At 58.0% G+C, this 17,624-nt stretch overlaps 1 protein-coding gene across 1 annotated transcript; it reads left to right on the top strand.

The window, feature by feature from the left end:
• LOC308045551 (regulator of cell cycle RGCC-like) lies at positions 1-4,672 on the top strand. The gene is made up of 5 exons (XM_080352878.1): positions 1-55; positions 857-1,012; positions 1,529-1,609; positions 2,646-2,708; positions 4,038-4,672. Exons 2-5 carry the CDS (start codon positions 859-861, stop codon positions 4,043-4,045), a joined length of 306 nt encoding a protein of 101 aa, XP_080209004.1. The 5' UTR covers positions 1-55; positions 857-858; the 3' UTR covers positions 4,046-4,672.
• Positions 4,673-17,624: the final 12,952 nt, after the last annotated feature.

Below are 17,624 nucleotides of genomic sequence, written 5' to 3'. Positions count from 1 at the left end.
TGCCGCGCGCGGCGGGACCCGCTGCAGCCGCTGCCGGAGCCGAGATCGGCCGTGGGTGAGTGTGGCGCCTGCCCTCCCCGAGCCCGCCGCGATCTCCCCGCTCCGCCCGGGCGCAGCTCCCGCGGGGGTTCTGCACCTCTATCCCACCCCCCGTCGCGGAGCTCCCGGGGAGCGTCTTGCAGCGTGCGGGACGGGGGCTCCTGGCCTTGCCCTGCCCGGGGCTCCATCGGGTCTTGTTCTGGCTTTCGCTCAGCGCGGCTGGGGCCGTGAACCCGCTGGTGGCCCCTTCCTGTCTGCGCTGGCCCATGGGCAGCCCCGAGCCTGGCACTGGCCCTCCCCTGTCTCCTCTCCACCGGCTGTGCTGCTGTTTTCTGCTGTCTGAAGCTCCTCTCTGGGACTGCTCCAACCCCGCTGCCCCGGGGATGGGCTGGCTCTGTAGGGCAAGGCCTGAGGGTGTCAGTGGCACATCCCTGGGGAACAGCTGCCAGGCTCACTGCTGGTCACCTGGGTTTAACATGGCTCAGGGCCCCTGCTCAGCCCTGCTGTAACCTCCCCTGAAGGCAGAGTGAGAAGCTGGGTTCAGGATCAAGACCTGCTTAGGACCAGCTCTTACTGGTTAGGCCCCTCCTGAGCTGTGGGATGAGCTGGAGGGGTGGCTGAGCTGTCTGAGGAGCTGGATGTGCTCCGAGCTCTGGGGTGTGGGACAGTGTCAGCCCTGAGCTTGCTGCATGGTCAAGAGCTGGCAGCCTTGGTTTGCCCCATCCCCAGCCTGGTTCTGCGCACAAGCAGCTTTTGCTGGGGCTGCCTGCCCGGTGCGTGCCTCACACCACCCCCTGCGCTGTCTTCTGTCCCCCAGCCATGGCTGAGGAGCTCAGCGACCTGCTGCGGGAGTTCGATGAGGTGATGGAGGACTTTGAGAGAGGCCCTGCCTGTCAATATGAGCAGCACCTGGAAGAGCTGAAGAGAAAAGCGGGGCACAGTGTGTACGACAGCGGCATTGATGAGCTGGAGAGTGAGTCTGGGGAATGAGGGAGGATGGTGTCTGATGGGATGGAGTTGCTTTGGGAGCTCTGGGAATTCTCCATGGTAAACCACAGAGCTTCCTGCTGGTTCCACCTCTGAGTTGCCTGCCTGACTCATCTATCGAGGGCTGGATGGGTAGCATGGGGTGATGGCCATTGGATCCTGATCCAGAGCCTGCCAACATCTGCTGGGGCTCCTTCTGCTGGGTTTGCTGCTGCAGGACTGCACAAGGCTTGAGATAACCAGGAGCTCAGAGGGAATCGGTTTGCTGTAATAACCACGAGGAGTCTCTGTGGCTATGCCCAGGCAACGTCTGGTGCTGTTTGGCTTGGCAGAGACGCTCAGTTCCCTTTTCCAAGTATTCCTTGCAGCAGGGGAAGAGTAGATGGGCTGGCCAAGAGTGAAGGTGGACCAGGGACTCTATGCCACACATGGGATTGGTCCCTGGTCCTGCAACTTTTTTATAAGGTGCATGTGGCCATGGACCGTGACTTTGTACCTGCAGGTACCAGCACGTCCCCAGGTAGCAGTCTCAACTCCAGCAAGGAGGACCTCAACACCCCTGCCGGTGCTTACCCCTCCACAGGTGAGGCTGAAAAACGTGTCCCAAGGACTGATGCCAGGGCTTCCTTCTGCGTGCCTGGCTCTGTTCAGCAGTGATGGGCTGCCCTGGGTGGGGTTGTGCCAATGGGCCCCTGCAGGGCATGGAGGTGGGAATGGGCCCTGGGGGCCTGGCTGGATCCTGGAAGAGGTATGAAGCTGGATTGGCATGTTGAGGCTGGACTGAGCCAGAGGTCTGCTTGGGAGGGTTGTGGAGAGGGGCTCTGTTCTCACCTGGGAAGGGCGGGATTGTGCAGGGATGGGACAGCACAGGGGAGCGGAGCACCCTTCCCACCACGTATGAATCCAGCTCTGGCCTCAGCTGAGCCATTGCTGACTGACCTCATGTACATGGGAGGATGTGCCCTGCTTCTCTGCTTCCCCCATGTTGAGCCTGAAGCCCCGCTTTCTGGGTTGTGGGATGCTGATGTGTGTGGTACCTGTGGGCACTGTCCTGCCCTCCGAGCCAAGGTCTGCGACGAGGGGCAGGGGGAGTGCGGGAGGTGGAATTGATGTGTGTCCGTAGGTCAGAGTCAGCCCCAGGGTTTTCCTTCCAAAAGCAGCGTCCTTGGTGAAACCTCTCACCCCTCAGTTCTGTAGCTGCCAGCCCTGACCTGTGTGTGTGCACAGGGGGACCACACTGCCGTAGGGGTGGGTGGGTGATGCTAGAGCTGCCTGTGCAAGTGTGGGACTCCAGAGCCAGGCAGTGCTGGGCAGCTGCTTGGAAAAGTTCGAGGCTGCTGTTCTGGTGCCTTCAGGAGCTGGGTCCAAGGGTGGGCTGTAATCCTGTAGAGATGCGTTGTCCCACGGAGATGCTGTGCTCGGGGCATTTGCCTGGGTTATTCTGGAGCTGTGCAGCCATCGGTTGCACACGCAGCCCCCTGGAATCTCACCACTGCCAGGCTGGCCCAGAAGCAGCAGTCATGGTTAAAGCAAGGGGTAGGGATCTTTCTTCTCCCAAACTAGAGCTTGGGGTGGAAGGGGGGATAGGAGAGACCTGACAGTGTGTTTCTCCCCGCTAGCTAAGCTTGGAGACACCCAGGAGCTGGAGGAGTTCATTGCGGATCTGGATAAAGTGTTGGAGGGTACGTACGCACCTCTGATCCCTGTGCTTCCCAGGCTGCATCCAGCCTGGCAGGATGCCTGGGCTGGGGCTGCTCTGCTGCCTCTGGCTTAGCAGAGCCTGGCCCAGGGGGCTTAGGACCTGGTTTTGGCATCGGGGTAGAATCCTTCTGTCTTTTCTTCAGGGTGGGGAGGGAAGGGACGTGGAGTTCATCTGGATGTCAACCCGCCCCCCCCCCCCCCACCCCCAGCCATCTTCAAATTCTTTCAGCTGGGGCAGAAATTCCACTGCTTTAGTGTCTTCCCTATCTGGTGCCTCAGTTTCCCCCAGCTGGTGAAGCGGAGGTGGCAGCACCGTGCTGCTGGAGGGGACCGGGAATGTGAAGGCCAGATTGGTCCTTACAATGAAGGCCTGCAAAAAGGGTTGCCAAACAGTGCAACCTGCAGAGCTATTGGCATTTTAACAAAGATTAACAGGTGCTTGTGGCTCTCTGCCTAAGCATCCCTCCCACTGCTGCTCTAGGGCTTTTCTTTGCTATGGGGGAGAAGGTGAGCAGGAGAAAAAATGTTTTCCCTTGTGGCATACCCCAACTTGGAGAAAATCAGCTCTGCGGAAATAGCCTATCTGGAGAGAGGAAAGTGAAGATTCAGACTTGATAAGTACCACCTAACACGTTCCTGTGGAAATGCCCCGTGGGTTGTGTTTGCACTGAATGAAACCATGGGCAGGTCTCGGAGTGAGACTTGTGCATCTGCAGAGTGGGAACCGCTTCAGAGGGTCTGTGTGGTGACAGAGAGGGGGATCGCAGCCCTTGGGAGCACAGCGGGTGGTGGTCTCCTCCTGCAGGTGTTTTCTTCCTGATAAAGCCCTTGGCCGCAGGTGCCTCTGGCAAAGGTGATGCCATGCTTGGGCTTGTCTGGCAGCTTTACCCAGGCAGCTCAACAATCCTGTGGGGCTGACTGGTCTCCAATAGCTTCAGTGCTGGGGAAACTGAGGCAGAGGCCACACTTCCTCTCCAAAGGGATCCCTGTGCGACAGGCTGGAGGCAGAGAGAACTTAATTAAAAAATTAAAGTATTTCCCCCTAGGCAGGCTGCATAAGTCGCAGTTCTCAGTATTTGTTCCCTTCTGAGTGTCCAAAATGAGGTGGCTGGTGGGAAGTGCCGCTTCTGCTGGCCCTGAGCCATGCTGGGAGGCAGAGAAGCAGGAGAGGGACAGAGCCCCTGCAGCAGATTTCTGCACCAGCCCTGCTGCTGGTGATGCTGGGGGGGATCCAGAGCATCGTGCAGCCCTCCTGCCTGCAAATGTTGTCTCACCAATCTTTCCCTCCCCACCCCTTGCTTGTCTTGCAGAGATGTGAGAAGTGGTTTTGCTGGCAAGTTTGGAGAGGAAGACCCACAGCAGATGAGCCCCATGCCTCCCTCACACATCCTCTGCTTATGTGCCCGTGCCACGCGCTGCCTGTGTGGGCGACAGCCATCCCGTGCTGCTCTGTGCCAGGGAAGGGCAGGGACTGGTCCAGCAGCAGTGGGCCGGCAGCTGGGCCACACTGGGGGCCGGGCCCTGCTCTGGTCACTGTACCATCAAGGTCCTGCCAGCATGAGATGGGACGAGCTCTCGCTTTGGGCACCGAGCTCTGCACTGCGAGGGGGATCGGCAGCTCTTGTGACTGTGTGGGGTGGGGGGTCCTGTGCTGCTGCTGCAGCCCGGGGAGAAACCCTGGGTGATTTTTAGGCGAGATCGGTTTGTGGCACAGCAGTGAGACCATGGTGTCCCCTCTTGGGTCGGGACAGCCTGTGCCCACAGTAGCATCTGTCACAGGCAGTGAAAACCACTGCTGACCCTTTGCTTTGCACAAGTAGCCTCAAATAAGGCCCCTGCCTGCACCCCAAGTGCCCCTGCCCCTACTGCTGCTGTAAATACTGTAAAAAGGGTGTTTCACACTGTACAGATGGGATGTATTTTTATGAACAGGATTTTAAGTCTCTCTGCTTGTCTGTGTGTATTCAGTCTTTCCTCATGGGCTCCTCTCTTCTCCGCAGCTGACTGTGCTATGCACAAGCTCAGGGGCTGCTACTGGGGGACCATCAGAGAGATGGGGGAGAGGGGCCTTGGGGAAGAAGGTCAAGCAGCATTTGTCTGTCTGAAGCGGGGTAGGAGACCCCCTGGTCCTCCCTGCCTGTGGCGAAGCATGGAGTAGGCTGGCTGCCCTCTGAGCTCTCCCCTGGCAGCAGGGGTGGATGGGCAGAGAGTTGGATGGATGGACAGACAGAGGAAGCCAGCTCTGCTGCAACATGTCCCCAGGACTGGAGCTCTACTGTTGCCTGCTGACCCCTGGGGGCAATGTCCTGCCTGCCTGGGGTCTCCCTGGAGTAACCCCATGAGCTGGCAGGCAGCCCAGCGGCTCCAATGGGGCTGGATCCAGCTGACCCGCTGGCAAAAGGAGGGCTGAGCCACACAGCTGGGACCTTGCCGGGAGCTGCAGGGTGGGTAAATGACCACGGCAGCTGCTTGGACACCCCATCACACGGGCTCTGGCTCTTGGGCAGTGTAGGGGTGGGAGAGGAGGGCAGAGTCCATCCCGTTCCACCTCCATCTTCCCCAAGGGATGTGCCACTGCCTGCTCCTCTCGTGGGTGGGAGAAGGCCCTGGGGACCTGTTCCCAGTGTGCTGTGGGACCAGCCCTGCTCCTGTTGATACTCTTCTGGAAAGCCACCTTCTTCAACCTACAGATATGTTACAGGGAGTATTTCTTGCTTGGCTAAAGATCCAAGAGGTGAACAAGGCTCCTGGGTTTGCGGCTGTGGGTTTGTTCCCGGTGTGCTCAGAAAGGCTGGGGTGGGTGTTGGTGGGTGATGCTGCTCCAGAGGTCCCACTGTGTCACGGACGTGCCCTGGTGATGTCACCTCTGGTTATTGCCACTCGCAGCAATCCCAGAAATTAGTCCCAGGGAATGGATTTGCAGCCCTCTGCCTCGAGTGGTGTGTGGGGACTCCCTGCCTTGCTGGGGTTGTGTCCCCGCGGGTGTGTGGTTCAGTGGCACAGACAGAAAGTGCCGTCAAATACGGGAATGGTCCAGGCGTGAGATCAACCTGGGAGCAGCTGAGCGTGGAGTGGGATCTGGCAGTTGTGAGGGATGCTCAGTCCTCCCCCGGGATTCCCCTCCCCAGAAGCTGCCCCGTGAGCAGTGGGGTGACCAGGAGGGGCTCATGGTCAGGAGGAACGTGGGGCTCTGCTCGTCCCAGGGCTGGCAGGACTGCCCTTCGTTCCCTGTGACGTCTGCTTGGGGCAGGGACACGTGTGCCTCTGTTGCAACTGTCTGAGCAGGAAACAAGACGGTTTTAGCTTCTTCCCTCACTCCTTGGTTCATGAGGTGTTGATCAGGAGGATATTGGTCATCTAATCTGCCAGCCTGGGGATTAGTGCTGCCGCAGAATCTGCTGAACGTGCATTAGTACTGCAAACTCAAGCACTCAGGCGGGAGGGCCAGAGTGTGACGAGGCTTCTGAGCAGCCCCAGCAGAACTCTGTGCAGGGTGGGGGACACTTTCCATTGTCACTCTCTCCATGCTGTGTCACGTGGCCACTGATCTACCTCCCAAACGGAGCCCACAGCCCTGTCAAAGTGCAGCGAGATGGGGGTGAGAGCAGCGAGATGGGGGTGAGAGCAGTGCGGTGGGGCGGGGGGGGGCGGTGATGCTCGGGGGCTCTACCTGTGACGCTCGGAGATGTCCCCATGATGCTTGCTGTGCTGCGGGGGCTAGAGCAGCCTGCTCTGTGTGGATACTCAGCCCACACCAAGGGTCTAGAGTACTAGGAGCTGCGGGGACCGTCCCTGCCCTGCTCACTGATGATGGCAGCGACCGCGGTGTCAGCTGAGCTGTTTTTTCCCCTCTGAGTCATTGCACGCAGGCATTTCACCCTTGCAATCTAGCTCTGACTCCTCTGTTTCTCCCACCCATGGTTTCTTTCTGTCTCTGGGTATCACAAGCATCATTCCAGCCTGTGTGGGAAGGGGATTTTTAACAGACCACCTCCGGCCCGCCCAGCAGCGTGGTCTCTGGCTGGGTTGCAGTGATGCTGGTGCTGGGCTGGGGAATCCCACACTGTTGCCTTTCCTGGGAGCTGCTCACCAGCTCGCATGAGCACCATGTCTGCAAATGTTGTTAAGCAGCTGCAGATACAAGTATTTTCAAGCCCCAAATCTGCTGTGGCTGATACACCCCAGCAGCAAAATATCAGTCTCGATGAAACACCAGACGGGTTGTTTGTTGTGGGAGTTGCCAGGCGCGGGGTTTGGGTTTCACCACAGGTTTTCTCCAGCCCCTTGAATCAGGCTACATGGATGCTGCCTGCACCTGAGCTGTCCCATGTTGTGCAGGATCCTCTCCAGGGCTTGTGGTACCTCCAGCACCAGTGACACAGCTGTCAGCATCTGCTTGGTTGGTGCTGGAGGGCAGTGGGGCTGGAACCAGGCACAGTGTCAGTGCTGTATGTGGATGACATGAGACCTAATGCCAGTGCCATCCTGCGCTGATGACAGGAGTGACAGTGATGCTCAGCCTGACCCTTGGGACAGGTTTGGACACATCACTGCAAGCAGATTTCTTTGGGCACAGGGGTTCTGGCAGGTCGTCTGCTGGGACAAGGTAGGGTTATTTTTCCTGGGGACCCCAGGTAGGGCTTGGGGACATGCCTGGGTGACAAGGTGACACTGAGATGGGTGCTACAGCATTCACCAGCCTGTGGTGGCTGAGGCTGACCGAGGCGGTGGGTGGGGAGAGTTAGATGATCCCTGTGTGCATGTGTGATGGAGGTGCTGCAAAAATAATCAGCACAAACAAGCACGTCCTGCAGCTCATCAGTTCCTCCCCTGGGCCCCTCTTGCCACAGCAGCGTGGAGGAGGCTGGACCAGGGCGAAGGAGCTCTGGGAGCAGCAGGGCCAGGCTGGACTTTGGTGTGGGCCTCTGCAAAGAGTCTTGAGAGAGCTTGGGACCTGCCACCCACCTGCTGGAGGCGGCGGGAGCTGAGGGTGCTGGTGGAGCTGGGGATGGCCAGACCCCGAGCAGTGCTGGGAGCTGCTGGTCCAGGCTGGCTGGGCTGGAAGCCACGGTCAGTGGAGAGGAAGCCCAGCCCCATCCAGGCTGGAACGGGCGCGTGGTGCCTGCACGGGACACCTGCAAGGCTGGCACTGCTGCCAGCCACGTGTTCACCGCCTGCGGCTGCTGCCCGACAACCGCCTGCTTCTTTTCTTAGAAGCGAGCGTAGCGTGCGCGGGGACGGGAAGTGGCAAACCAGAGTCAAGCCAACTGCACGGGCCTCCCGCCTGCAGCTTTTCCTTCAGGCCCAGCTGCAAACCCAGCCTTCCTGGAGACCACAGCAGTTATTTACCAGCAGAGCAGGCACTGCTCCAGCAGTAGGTCCCACACGCTCTTTTTGGAGGCTGCCCAGTAAGCCCCCTCCTCTGGCTGGGGGTGCTCAGCTCCAGCTGCCATGCCAGCCTGCAAAGCAGATCTCCTGGTGTACTGGGGACCCAAACGGCCAGACTGGGGCATGGAGGTGACAGCTTTTGCAGAGGTGGCCCATAGCCGCACAGTGGCTGGTTGGCAACCAGCCACCTCCCTCTCTTGCTGCACTGACACAGCCAGGAACCTCCCTGGTGGCCACCACCATAGGGGGCACCTCTGGGCAGACGTTGCCTGCACCATGTCTTTGCACACCCTGCTGCTTTTCTGCTCTCTAACATCCACAGGAAGAAGGGATGGGATGCCTTTTGCTGGGTGGAGATGTTCCTCAAGACCGGACAAGGGCTTCTGTTTGTGCACAGGGGCTGATGGAGTGGGACACGGTCCCTCAGCCTACCCAGGCTGATGAAGTTGCTCCCACCCAGAGGGATCTCCCCAACCTCTATGGGGGTAAAAAGAGTCACCAGAGTTTCCCTAAATAAATTATAGGTTAAATTGCCTTTATCGCACCCTGCTGACTGTGTCAGCCCTGAGAAAGTCACATAAGTGAGTTATTCCTCCACCAAAACACCATGGCAAAGAGCTGTTGCTCTTGCTGAGCTTAAAACCCAGTGGCAAGAGGGGCTTGATGTCTAACTGCAGAAAGATTTGGATCAGGACCTCAGTAGTCCCACCAAAAGTTCTCCATCCCCATGTAACCCTGGTTCTCTGGTCCCCTCCGGACTGCTGCGCTCCACCAGCTCCAGCTGGTTCTTTCTCCTCCAGCGGCCAGGAGGACACTGGTGTGGTGCTGCCCGGGGCTGCGTGCGCTTGGGGACCACTGAGAGGAACTGCATCCTTCTCGGGGAGGGAAGTCCCTGCCTGCCCAGACAGTCTGGCCACGGTGATGCAAGCGGCTGTAACTATTTTAGGAGATAACCCAGCCCTGGGGAAGCCATCTGCTGCTGCCTTTCTCTCCTGACAAACCCTCTCACATGTTTTCGGGGAATTTTTCCACATTTATGGGAAAGGAGAAGTAGGAACCTTTCAGGTCCTGACTTAAAAATGTATTTTTGAGTGTGCTTTTTAGCTGGAGCTAGAGTGCTGTGTGGGGGCGGGCACAGCTCTTGTAGGTCATGTTCCCCCTCTGAAACCACAGCGCATCTCTCCTTGCCCACCCAGACCCCAGCTCATCTCATGCTGGTCCCCAGCTCACCCCATGCCCTCAAGGGTGCGAAGTCACCCCTGGGACCCAGGGGAGCACCCACAGGTGTCCTGTCCCAGTGGGAGTGGGAGGGAGCACCAGCTCTGTGGAACCTGACAATGACAGCTGGTCCTCCTTCCCATGGGTGTGTGGGAAGCAGCCCCAGCCAGGCTGGAGCTCGGCTCTTCAGCCCTTCTCTGCTGCCCTGCCAGCCTGGGGCTCTGTCCTCGGCCCCCTCCTCTCCCCAGGGCGCTGCCAGCCCTGGCTGTGCCCGACCCACGTCCCGCTTGCAGGAGCTGGTGAAGCCAGTATCAGTGCAGGACCTGGGAAGGCCAAAGTCTCCATCACCTGAACCCCCGCCCAAGGACAATCCTGGGGAGGATGCAGGACAAGCACAGCTGCAGAGTCCCAGATGTTTTCCTGGGGGGCACAGGTCCTCGATGTCCCAAACATGGACTTGCTCCCCACTGGTGAAAGTGCAACCAGACACAGCTCTGGGGTGCGTGTCCATTTTGGGAACTGAGGGAGAATGGGTTCGGTGACCCTGCCCGCTCCCAGACACAACAAACCCAACTTTCTCTTGAAACATCGATCCTTGCCTTTGGCCACCACAGACAGGAGACACCCCACTGCATTACTTGGGGTGGCTTTGCCTCCTTCAAGGGAGATCCGTGCTTAGGCAAGAGGGGGTGAATGTAGGCTTTGACTGCTCCTCTCTGTTGAAACTACTTCCCAAAAGCAAACTTCCTTCCCAGAACCAAAAAGGGTGACGTTAGCCCAACGTCACCGTTCCCATCAGCTCTCCACTGTCCCTGCCCACAGCTTCCACCACAGAGACAGGGGCTTTAGCTGCCATGCCATGGAGGGACGGGAAGCCATGGAGGGATCCAGTGGGGACATGGGAGACTTGGAGCACCCCAGGCGATGGTTGTGCTGGGGGAGTCCCCAGGGTGACCAGCCCACCTGTGGGACAGAAAGGCAGGATGGAGAGAGGCTGTTGGCACAGGGCTGCGAGGAGAGTTGTGGTTCAGGCTGAACCACCTCAGATCCTGATTGAGAGTGGCAGAAACATGGCAATGTGGCCCTTATGGGCAAGGCCAGAGCTCGGGGTGGGCTTGTGGAAGCTTCTAAAAGTGCCTGTTTCTCTCCATTGACTACTAAGGGCACCCGAGGTAACTAGATGAGTTGTACACTTAGGTGAGCTAAATTGCACCCATAGCAACCAGAAATCCCCTAAGCCATGAAGTATTTCTTTAAGGAGCAATCCTCCTTGCCAGAATACTTCTTGGCATATTGAACTTGTCTTCAGCAAGAAAACTTCCTGAACTTTAGAGGAAGGAGACTCAAATATTTGATATCCCAGTATCAGGGGAAAAATGTATATACACTTACCAAAGAACCTCAAAACTTAAAAATAATGAGATGAAGCATTATAAATAGAAGGAATTAGAAGACTGTTTCAGGATTTTTTCTCTCAGGAGATTAGGTATCCTTCACGTTTAAGTGTCTTGTTGAGATAAATAAACCCTGTGATCCTAACATGGGGAATGGAAAACTATGTCCTTTTTCAATGCTGTAACAAAATGTCATGATAAATCAGGAACATTCTAGCCTTGATACATTCAGCAACATTGTGATAAAGAAATAATCCCCATTTCCTCCCTCAGCTTTCAAAGGGTCATTGTGGGCTTGCAGCTATGGTGGGTTGTGCTACCTGTGCAGAATGGTAGGAGGATGAAGCCAGCCAAGCTGCAACAGGCAGGGGGGTGTTCAGAGAGCCAGGCTGAGCATGCACCCCCATCCTACACAGCCCCAGGGCGTCCCCAGCTCCGCCAGCCCCCAGCAGAGTCTTCCCCAAGGAGTAGCGTGTGCCTCCTCCACCAGCTTTCAGCATGTGTTCAGTCCTGCGAGCTCCATCCTTGCTCCAACTAGTGCCTGATGAACCACCCAGTGAGAACCCCTTCAGTGCTCCAATTCCCTCGTGCAGCGAGCAGTGCGGTGCTGGCTCCTAGCCCTGTCCCCTGGGCTGCGGAGAGTGCTGGTGCCAACCAGAGCTGGGGTCTTGCTCCTGCTTTACGCCCTCTGCTCTGATTCCCACCAGCAGTGCCCCAAGGATGCTCCCCACCTCTGGGTGCCTTGGTGGAGGCCCTGGGAAGTCTGGCAATGACCTGGCAGTCCATGGAGACAGCATGCTGTCTTTAAGAGCTACCAGGGCAGGTAATGGGCCAGGATTGCCCTGGTGGGCCTGGAAGCTTGTGCTGCAGAGCAGGGCTGGGAGGTTTCCTCAGCAGTGGTGCAACTCCCGAAAATTCCCCAAGTAGTGTCTGTGTGACCCCGTCATTGCCCAGGACAGCAGAGCTCCACATTGTGAGTGGAGTGGGTGCTTTCCCCCCAGGGGATGCCAGCATCCTTGGATGGGAGCAGACAAGCTCCTCAAGGTCCTTGCTGAGGTTCCACCCAGGTGGAGACCAAGGCAGGTGCCTGGGATCAGAGGGATTTTGTTTTCCTCTCTCCTGGCTGCTGTTCTCTGCTCAACCCCCACCCCTGCTCCTCCATCGGGCTGGGCTCTGACTTCATCCTCCAGGTATCCAAAGAGACAATGGTGTCTGTGGCAGCCAGCACGGCATCCTGTCCCCTCGCTCGCCCGGGTCACTTCCCGGGATTGTTCTGCTCTGCAAGGACAGGGGTTGGCCCTGGGGACTGGGAACGGACGAGCCTCACGTGCATCTCAGCCGCTGGTATTTCATTCAGCAGCAGAGCATGTCTGGGGTGATGGATGACAGCAGGGGAAGGTTGTCCCCTCTCTCTGGACTTTCTCCTGCCACCTTGTCCTCTGCTTCATCGGGAGCTGCCCCTGCGGTCCCCACCAGCAGCGTTTGGCAGCCCTGACCGCGGGGCCAGAGCCCGATTTCCAACCCAGCCAAAACCCTTTGGCTCATGTCACCAGGACCGGCGCAGGTTGGGGTGAGCTTGGAGGGGAACAGAGGAACCCAGCTGATCCTGCCGGGGCATCCTGCTGCCTTAGCCGGCATTAACCTCATAATTAAACTGCTTTAACTAATACCAGGAGGGTCCAGCCCTGGGTCACCATTCCTCGGCACCAAGCCTGCATTCAAATAGGGGGCTAAGCCAGCAAAGAACCCTCCTTAGCATAATCACCCCTGTTTTTCTGCACCCAGAGGCTGCGACTTTATTCATGCAGTGATCTTTGGACTTGAAATGTCTTTTGTTTTTTCTTGTGTAATTCTTTATGGTTTGGTTAGCATGATGCCCAGCTGCACACTCCTCACTGTCTCCCATGAATTTTCATGTCCTGCCCGTCCTACATCTGTTGGGCATGTTTAGATTTTAAAGTTGAAACCTTTTTCCGTTTTTCTGTGATATCTGCTTTTTTTGGGGGTGCGTTCCTTGCTATCTGTCGGCTCCCAGCTGCATGCTGGCTGTCCGTACTTGGAACACCAATGCTGAGTAGGTATCGCTGGTAGCCACTGCGTGCAAATATCAGGGGGATGAAGCAGCATCCTCCTCCACACAGCCATGTGTGGTCCACAGCACCCCCTCCTTCCCACTCACCCCCTGTGTGCTCAGCGCCAACTTGGCTCTAGGTCCTTCAGCCCCCCCAGGTCAGCACACAGGGTCAGCAGCTCCATCCCTGCACAGTCGTGGGGTTGGACAAGAAGCTGGTTGCTTCCACTCTGAAGACCACCTCTGATTTGATCCCCATCCCAGGAGGGCATGGGGCTGAGCGACCTGTTAGAATCAGGGCAGCACTGACAGGCTGCACCCATCACCGGGACGTCTCTGGGTGTGCTCTCCAAGTGGGGTGCAGATCCAGGGTGGCCCAGAGCGCAGCAGGGATGGGTCCCGGAGCACCCAGTGCTTTGGAGCTTGGGGTCTGCTGGATGGGTGAATAAGGAGACAGGGAAAGCGCAGTGGCAGGACCAGCAAAGGGCTCATAATAAAATGATGCCAAAGGGCAAACCAGGGGCTGTGCAGACAAAGTGGTGGGACACCGAGTGCTCCCCCCACCACGTGTCTCTAGCTTCTGCTATTTCAAGGCTTCCTGTTTCCCTGAATTAAACGGCTTCCCAGCGCGCTGGGAACAAGGCGGGTGGCCCCGGGACTGTCCCTGCCTCCATGCGATGGCTCTGCCTTTCACATTCAGCCAGGGGGATTTTATTATTTCTTTTGGTGAAGCTCCTGGGCAAGCGGCATAGAAAACAATGGGCAGGAAATCGGGAATGGGGTCTGCCTTCCCGGTTCTGGCAGCTCTGCCTCTAGAGCGTCTGCAAGTACCTTTGGGTCCAGGTTTCTCTTCCTGAAGCTGCATCACGGAGCAGCCCAGTCACTGCAGCAGCGCTTGTGGCTGTCGGGATGAGCAGGACAGCGGGGAGAGGAGCAGAGCCCTCTCCTTCCCTCTGCTCCCCAGCCCCACAGCCCCCTTCCTCCTTCCCAAAGACTGTTGCTTTGCAGAAAGTCCATTTTCTGCTGAGGTTTCCAAGTTGCACCTCCCTGTCCTGTTTGTTTCTGCTTCTTCCAGGCCTTTTGCATGCTATGCAAATGAGAAAATAAATGCTGATTTTCCAGGAAGAAAAAAAAGTGAGAAGTTAGTTCATTTAATGGGAAAATGGTGGTGCTGTCAGTGAGGCAGGAGCTGAACATGGGGCTGCTCTGGGGAATGCTGAGGGCAAGGACCTCCTCTGCGAGAGGAATTCCCAGGCCTGGGGACAGTAACGCAGTGAAGGGGACCAGAAAGGGACCAAACCGGAGAGCAGGGCAGGAGACACCCGCTCGCTGTTGCATGTGCTGGGTGTCTGGGCAGCGGACAGGTACCTGACGTCCCTAGGGAGGAACCTGCTGCCCACCTGCCCCCTGCCCAGAGCACGGCGGGGGGGTGGGTGAGGAAGGTGTAAGGCCAAATCCAGCAACCCCTGCTCCCCGGGAGGTGGTAGGGGGGCACATCTAGTGGGTGGGAGCATCACACTGTGCACAAGGTTGTGGCGGTTGCATCCAGGGACCACCCAGGGCTGAGGCCAGAGGAGCTGGTCCTCGTTTCTTGGTGCTAATTCCTGGGGGAACCCAGCTGAGCCATGAGATCACAGAGGAGATCAGATGAAGTCAACGTTCACCTCATCAGGACCTGTGACATGGTCTTCCTCTTCTAAAGGATCTTCACTTACATAGCATGAGGCTGGTGCTGTTTTCTTAGGGTTATTGTTATGGTAAAACTGTCTCTTAATGTCCCAAAAGTGAGAGTGTTGCCAGCCGCTCTGTGACGTTCACCTTTGCTACCTGTCCTGGTGGGACACGGGCCATCTGAGGGTACCAGGGTGCTGGGCATTGGATGAAGACTTTCAACACAGAGATGTAGGGCCATCTTCTCACACACCATCTGAGGAGATGTTCCTCGGGGAAGCCAACACATCTGTGCAGGATCTGTGCATCTCCGTCCCGAGCAGGGGCTGGGAGCGTGCAGGGCCCCCCAGCCTCATGAACTGCTGCTCCTGGGACAACCGAGAGCTGGAGCCTTGGGTCCTGCTCTGCTCTGGTCCTCTCGCACCGCAGGGCCCTCTGCGGCCAGACTCAGCAGGAGCAGGAGATGTTCTTGCTCGGCTTCCAGTGGCATGACCCCACCGTGTCCTCAGCACTGCTCTGTGCTCCTCCGGGTTGTCTCCCAGCAGGGACTGGCCATGCTTCCAGGCCTAGAGAAAAAAACAGTCAGGTTGTCAGCCAGTCTCCATGGGAGGAGTAGAAGATGCCACCCAGGACACCAAGGGGTAACTGGGGAGCTCAAGCCAGGTGCTCCTGGCTGGTGGTGGCTCTACATGGCCCGGCAGCTCCTGCCTGCACCGCTGCTGCCCTCTGGTGCTGCCTGCACCCCCAGTGCTGCCTGTCCCAGCCGGACAGGGGATGGACTGGCAGGTGGGCTCTGGTATCACAGCATCCCAGCATGTCAGGGGTTGAAGGGCCCTGGAAAGCTCATCCAGTGCAATCCCCCCATGGAGCAGGAACACCCAGATGAGGTTACACAGGAAGGTGTCCAGGTGGGTTGGAATGTCTGCACAGAAGGAGACTCCACAACCTCCCTGGGCAGCCTGGGCCAGGCTCTGCCACCCTCACCCCAAACAAGTTTCTTCTCATGTTTAAGTGGAACCTCCTGTGTTCCAGTTTGCACCCATTGCCCCTTGTCCTGTCACTGGTTGTCACCCAGAAGAGTCTGGCTCCATCCTCCTGACACTCCCCCTTTCCATATTGATCCCCATGAATGAGTCCCCCCTCAGTGTCCTCTTGTCCAGCTCCAGAGCCCCAGCTCCCTCAGCCTTTCCTCACACGGGAGATGCTCCACTCGGTAACAGGGCTGCACTGTTTGGGGGCACTGGCTCCTACTGGGGGCATGAACCGTAGCTGCCCTGGCTGCTTCCCCAAGGAGCTCGGTGCTGCTGAGGATGCTCGTGCACTGTGGGGGGATCCCTATAAAAACTGCTACCACAGTGCTTGGCCCATGGAGACAGATGGGGAGAAGGGAAACTGAGGCACCATAGCTCCCCCTCCTCCCTGGCATACACAGTAGCTCTGTGTTCCACTCCAACAGTGCCCCCGGTTTGGCACGAGGGTACAAGGGATTACGGGGAGCATCTGGGCAGAGACCGGTGGGTGCAGTCAAGCCTTGGGAGGTTGGACTGGTGCTGGATTTAGCCCCCAGAGCCCTGAGGTACCAACCGATGTGGCTTGTTTGGGCAGAAGTGGAGGGATGCTGGGTTTAGGGTGGATTTAGGACTGCCTTTTGTTTTCCAGACTAGCCTGCTTTGGGGATCGGGAGGGATGGTGTCTTCCCAGAGGGGACAGGGCGAGCTGCCAGCCCCCTGCTCTGCCCTGGCCTGGGGGTTCTAGGGCTGGCCCAGGGCAGGGTGTTGTCATTGGGGTTGTCCTCTGCAGCCACACCGCAAAACAGAAGCAGACGTGAGGTTAAAAAGTTGTCTTCCTAATGTTAAGCCTTTGCTGTAAACCCACGTTTCTTCCACCTTATGTATTTTGTGCCCCAAGGGACTGTCCCCAAGCGCTGGCCAGCTCCTCTTCAGTGTGACATGGAAAGTGGGGTTGGACACCAAGGTGACTGTGCTGGTGCCAAGGGACAGGTTGTCTGTGGGTTGTGGAAAGCACTAACACCTTTCGCATGTATTTGGTAGATTGAGGGGGGAAAGTGTTCCTGGAGCTGGAACTTTTCCTGTTCCCGTTAACATTTTCCCTTCACAGTCGGGTTTTGTGGGGCTGGAAAGTGCCCCATCTTGTATAAGGATGCATTGTCCAGCTGGAGGGATTCAGGGGGAGAAACTCCTCCGTGTCCTTCGACTCCTCCGCCGTGGCTGGGGAAAAGAGTGGGCAAGGGAAGGAGGGACAATTCTTGTCAAGACCACATCGAAAACATCCCCCCCAACCCCATGTGGTTTGGCAGCAATGTCCCAGCCCAGGGCTGGGTGGTGATGGATGAGCTGAGCTTAGGGGAAAGCAAGAGATGCTTGGGCTGGGTCCAGCCCTCCTCACCCTGCAGGGTGGGGTTTTCCTGAGGGTTTCAGCGTGGGGTAGGATCCCAGTGGGGCTCATGGTGGTGGCAGAGGGCAGAGACCTTTGGGACCTGCTGCACCAGCCTGGCTGGGGGACACAGAGGGTAGTGATGGGGGGTTGGTGATGGAGGGTCAGTAATAGAGTGTCAGTGATGGGAGTGTCAGCAATGGAAGGATCTGTGTTTGGGGGGTCAGTGATGGGGGTCAGCAATGGGGAGGGTCTGTGATGGGGGATCAGTGGTGGGGGTCAGTTACAGGGATCAGTGATGGGGGTGGTCTGTCAGAGGGGACGGGGAGGGGGGGCAGTGATGGGCAGTCTCTGCTGGGGCAGCCAGTCATGGGGGGGTCAGCAGCGGGGTGGACCAGCAATGGAGGACTAGTGGTGGGGAGAGCAGGGATGGGGGTGGTCACTGATGTAGTCAGTCTGCGGTAGTTGGCTAGCGATAGAGAGGGGGAACAGCCGGGCCGGGACAGCGGTAGAGTGGAGGTGCCATTCGCGCTGTTGCCTCACGGTGGCCTCACTCAGGGACCTCCGCACCCGCTTCGCCTGCCCTTGCCCAACCCGTCACAGAACGGGGAGCGTATCGCTTTAAGAGCCCGACGCCCACACTCAAGATGGCGGCGGTGAGGTGCCGCCTCCTTCATCAGCACCACAGTGCGCCTGCGCAAGGCGCTGCCGGATGGGCACGGCGCGAATGGGCGGGGCAGCGCGGGCGTCACGTGGGCGAC

This window comes from Nesoenas mayeri, assembly GCF_963082525.1.
Source record: "Nesoenas mayeri genome assembly, chromosome: 13".
Lineage (NCBI taxonomy): Eukaryota > Metazoa > Chordata > Aves > Columbiformes > Columbidae > Nesoenas > Nesoenas mayeri.
The sequence above is the reverse complement of the archived record's forward strand: the minus strand, read 5'-3'. Positions and strand labels throughout refer to the sequence as shown.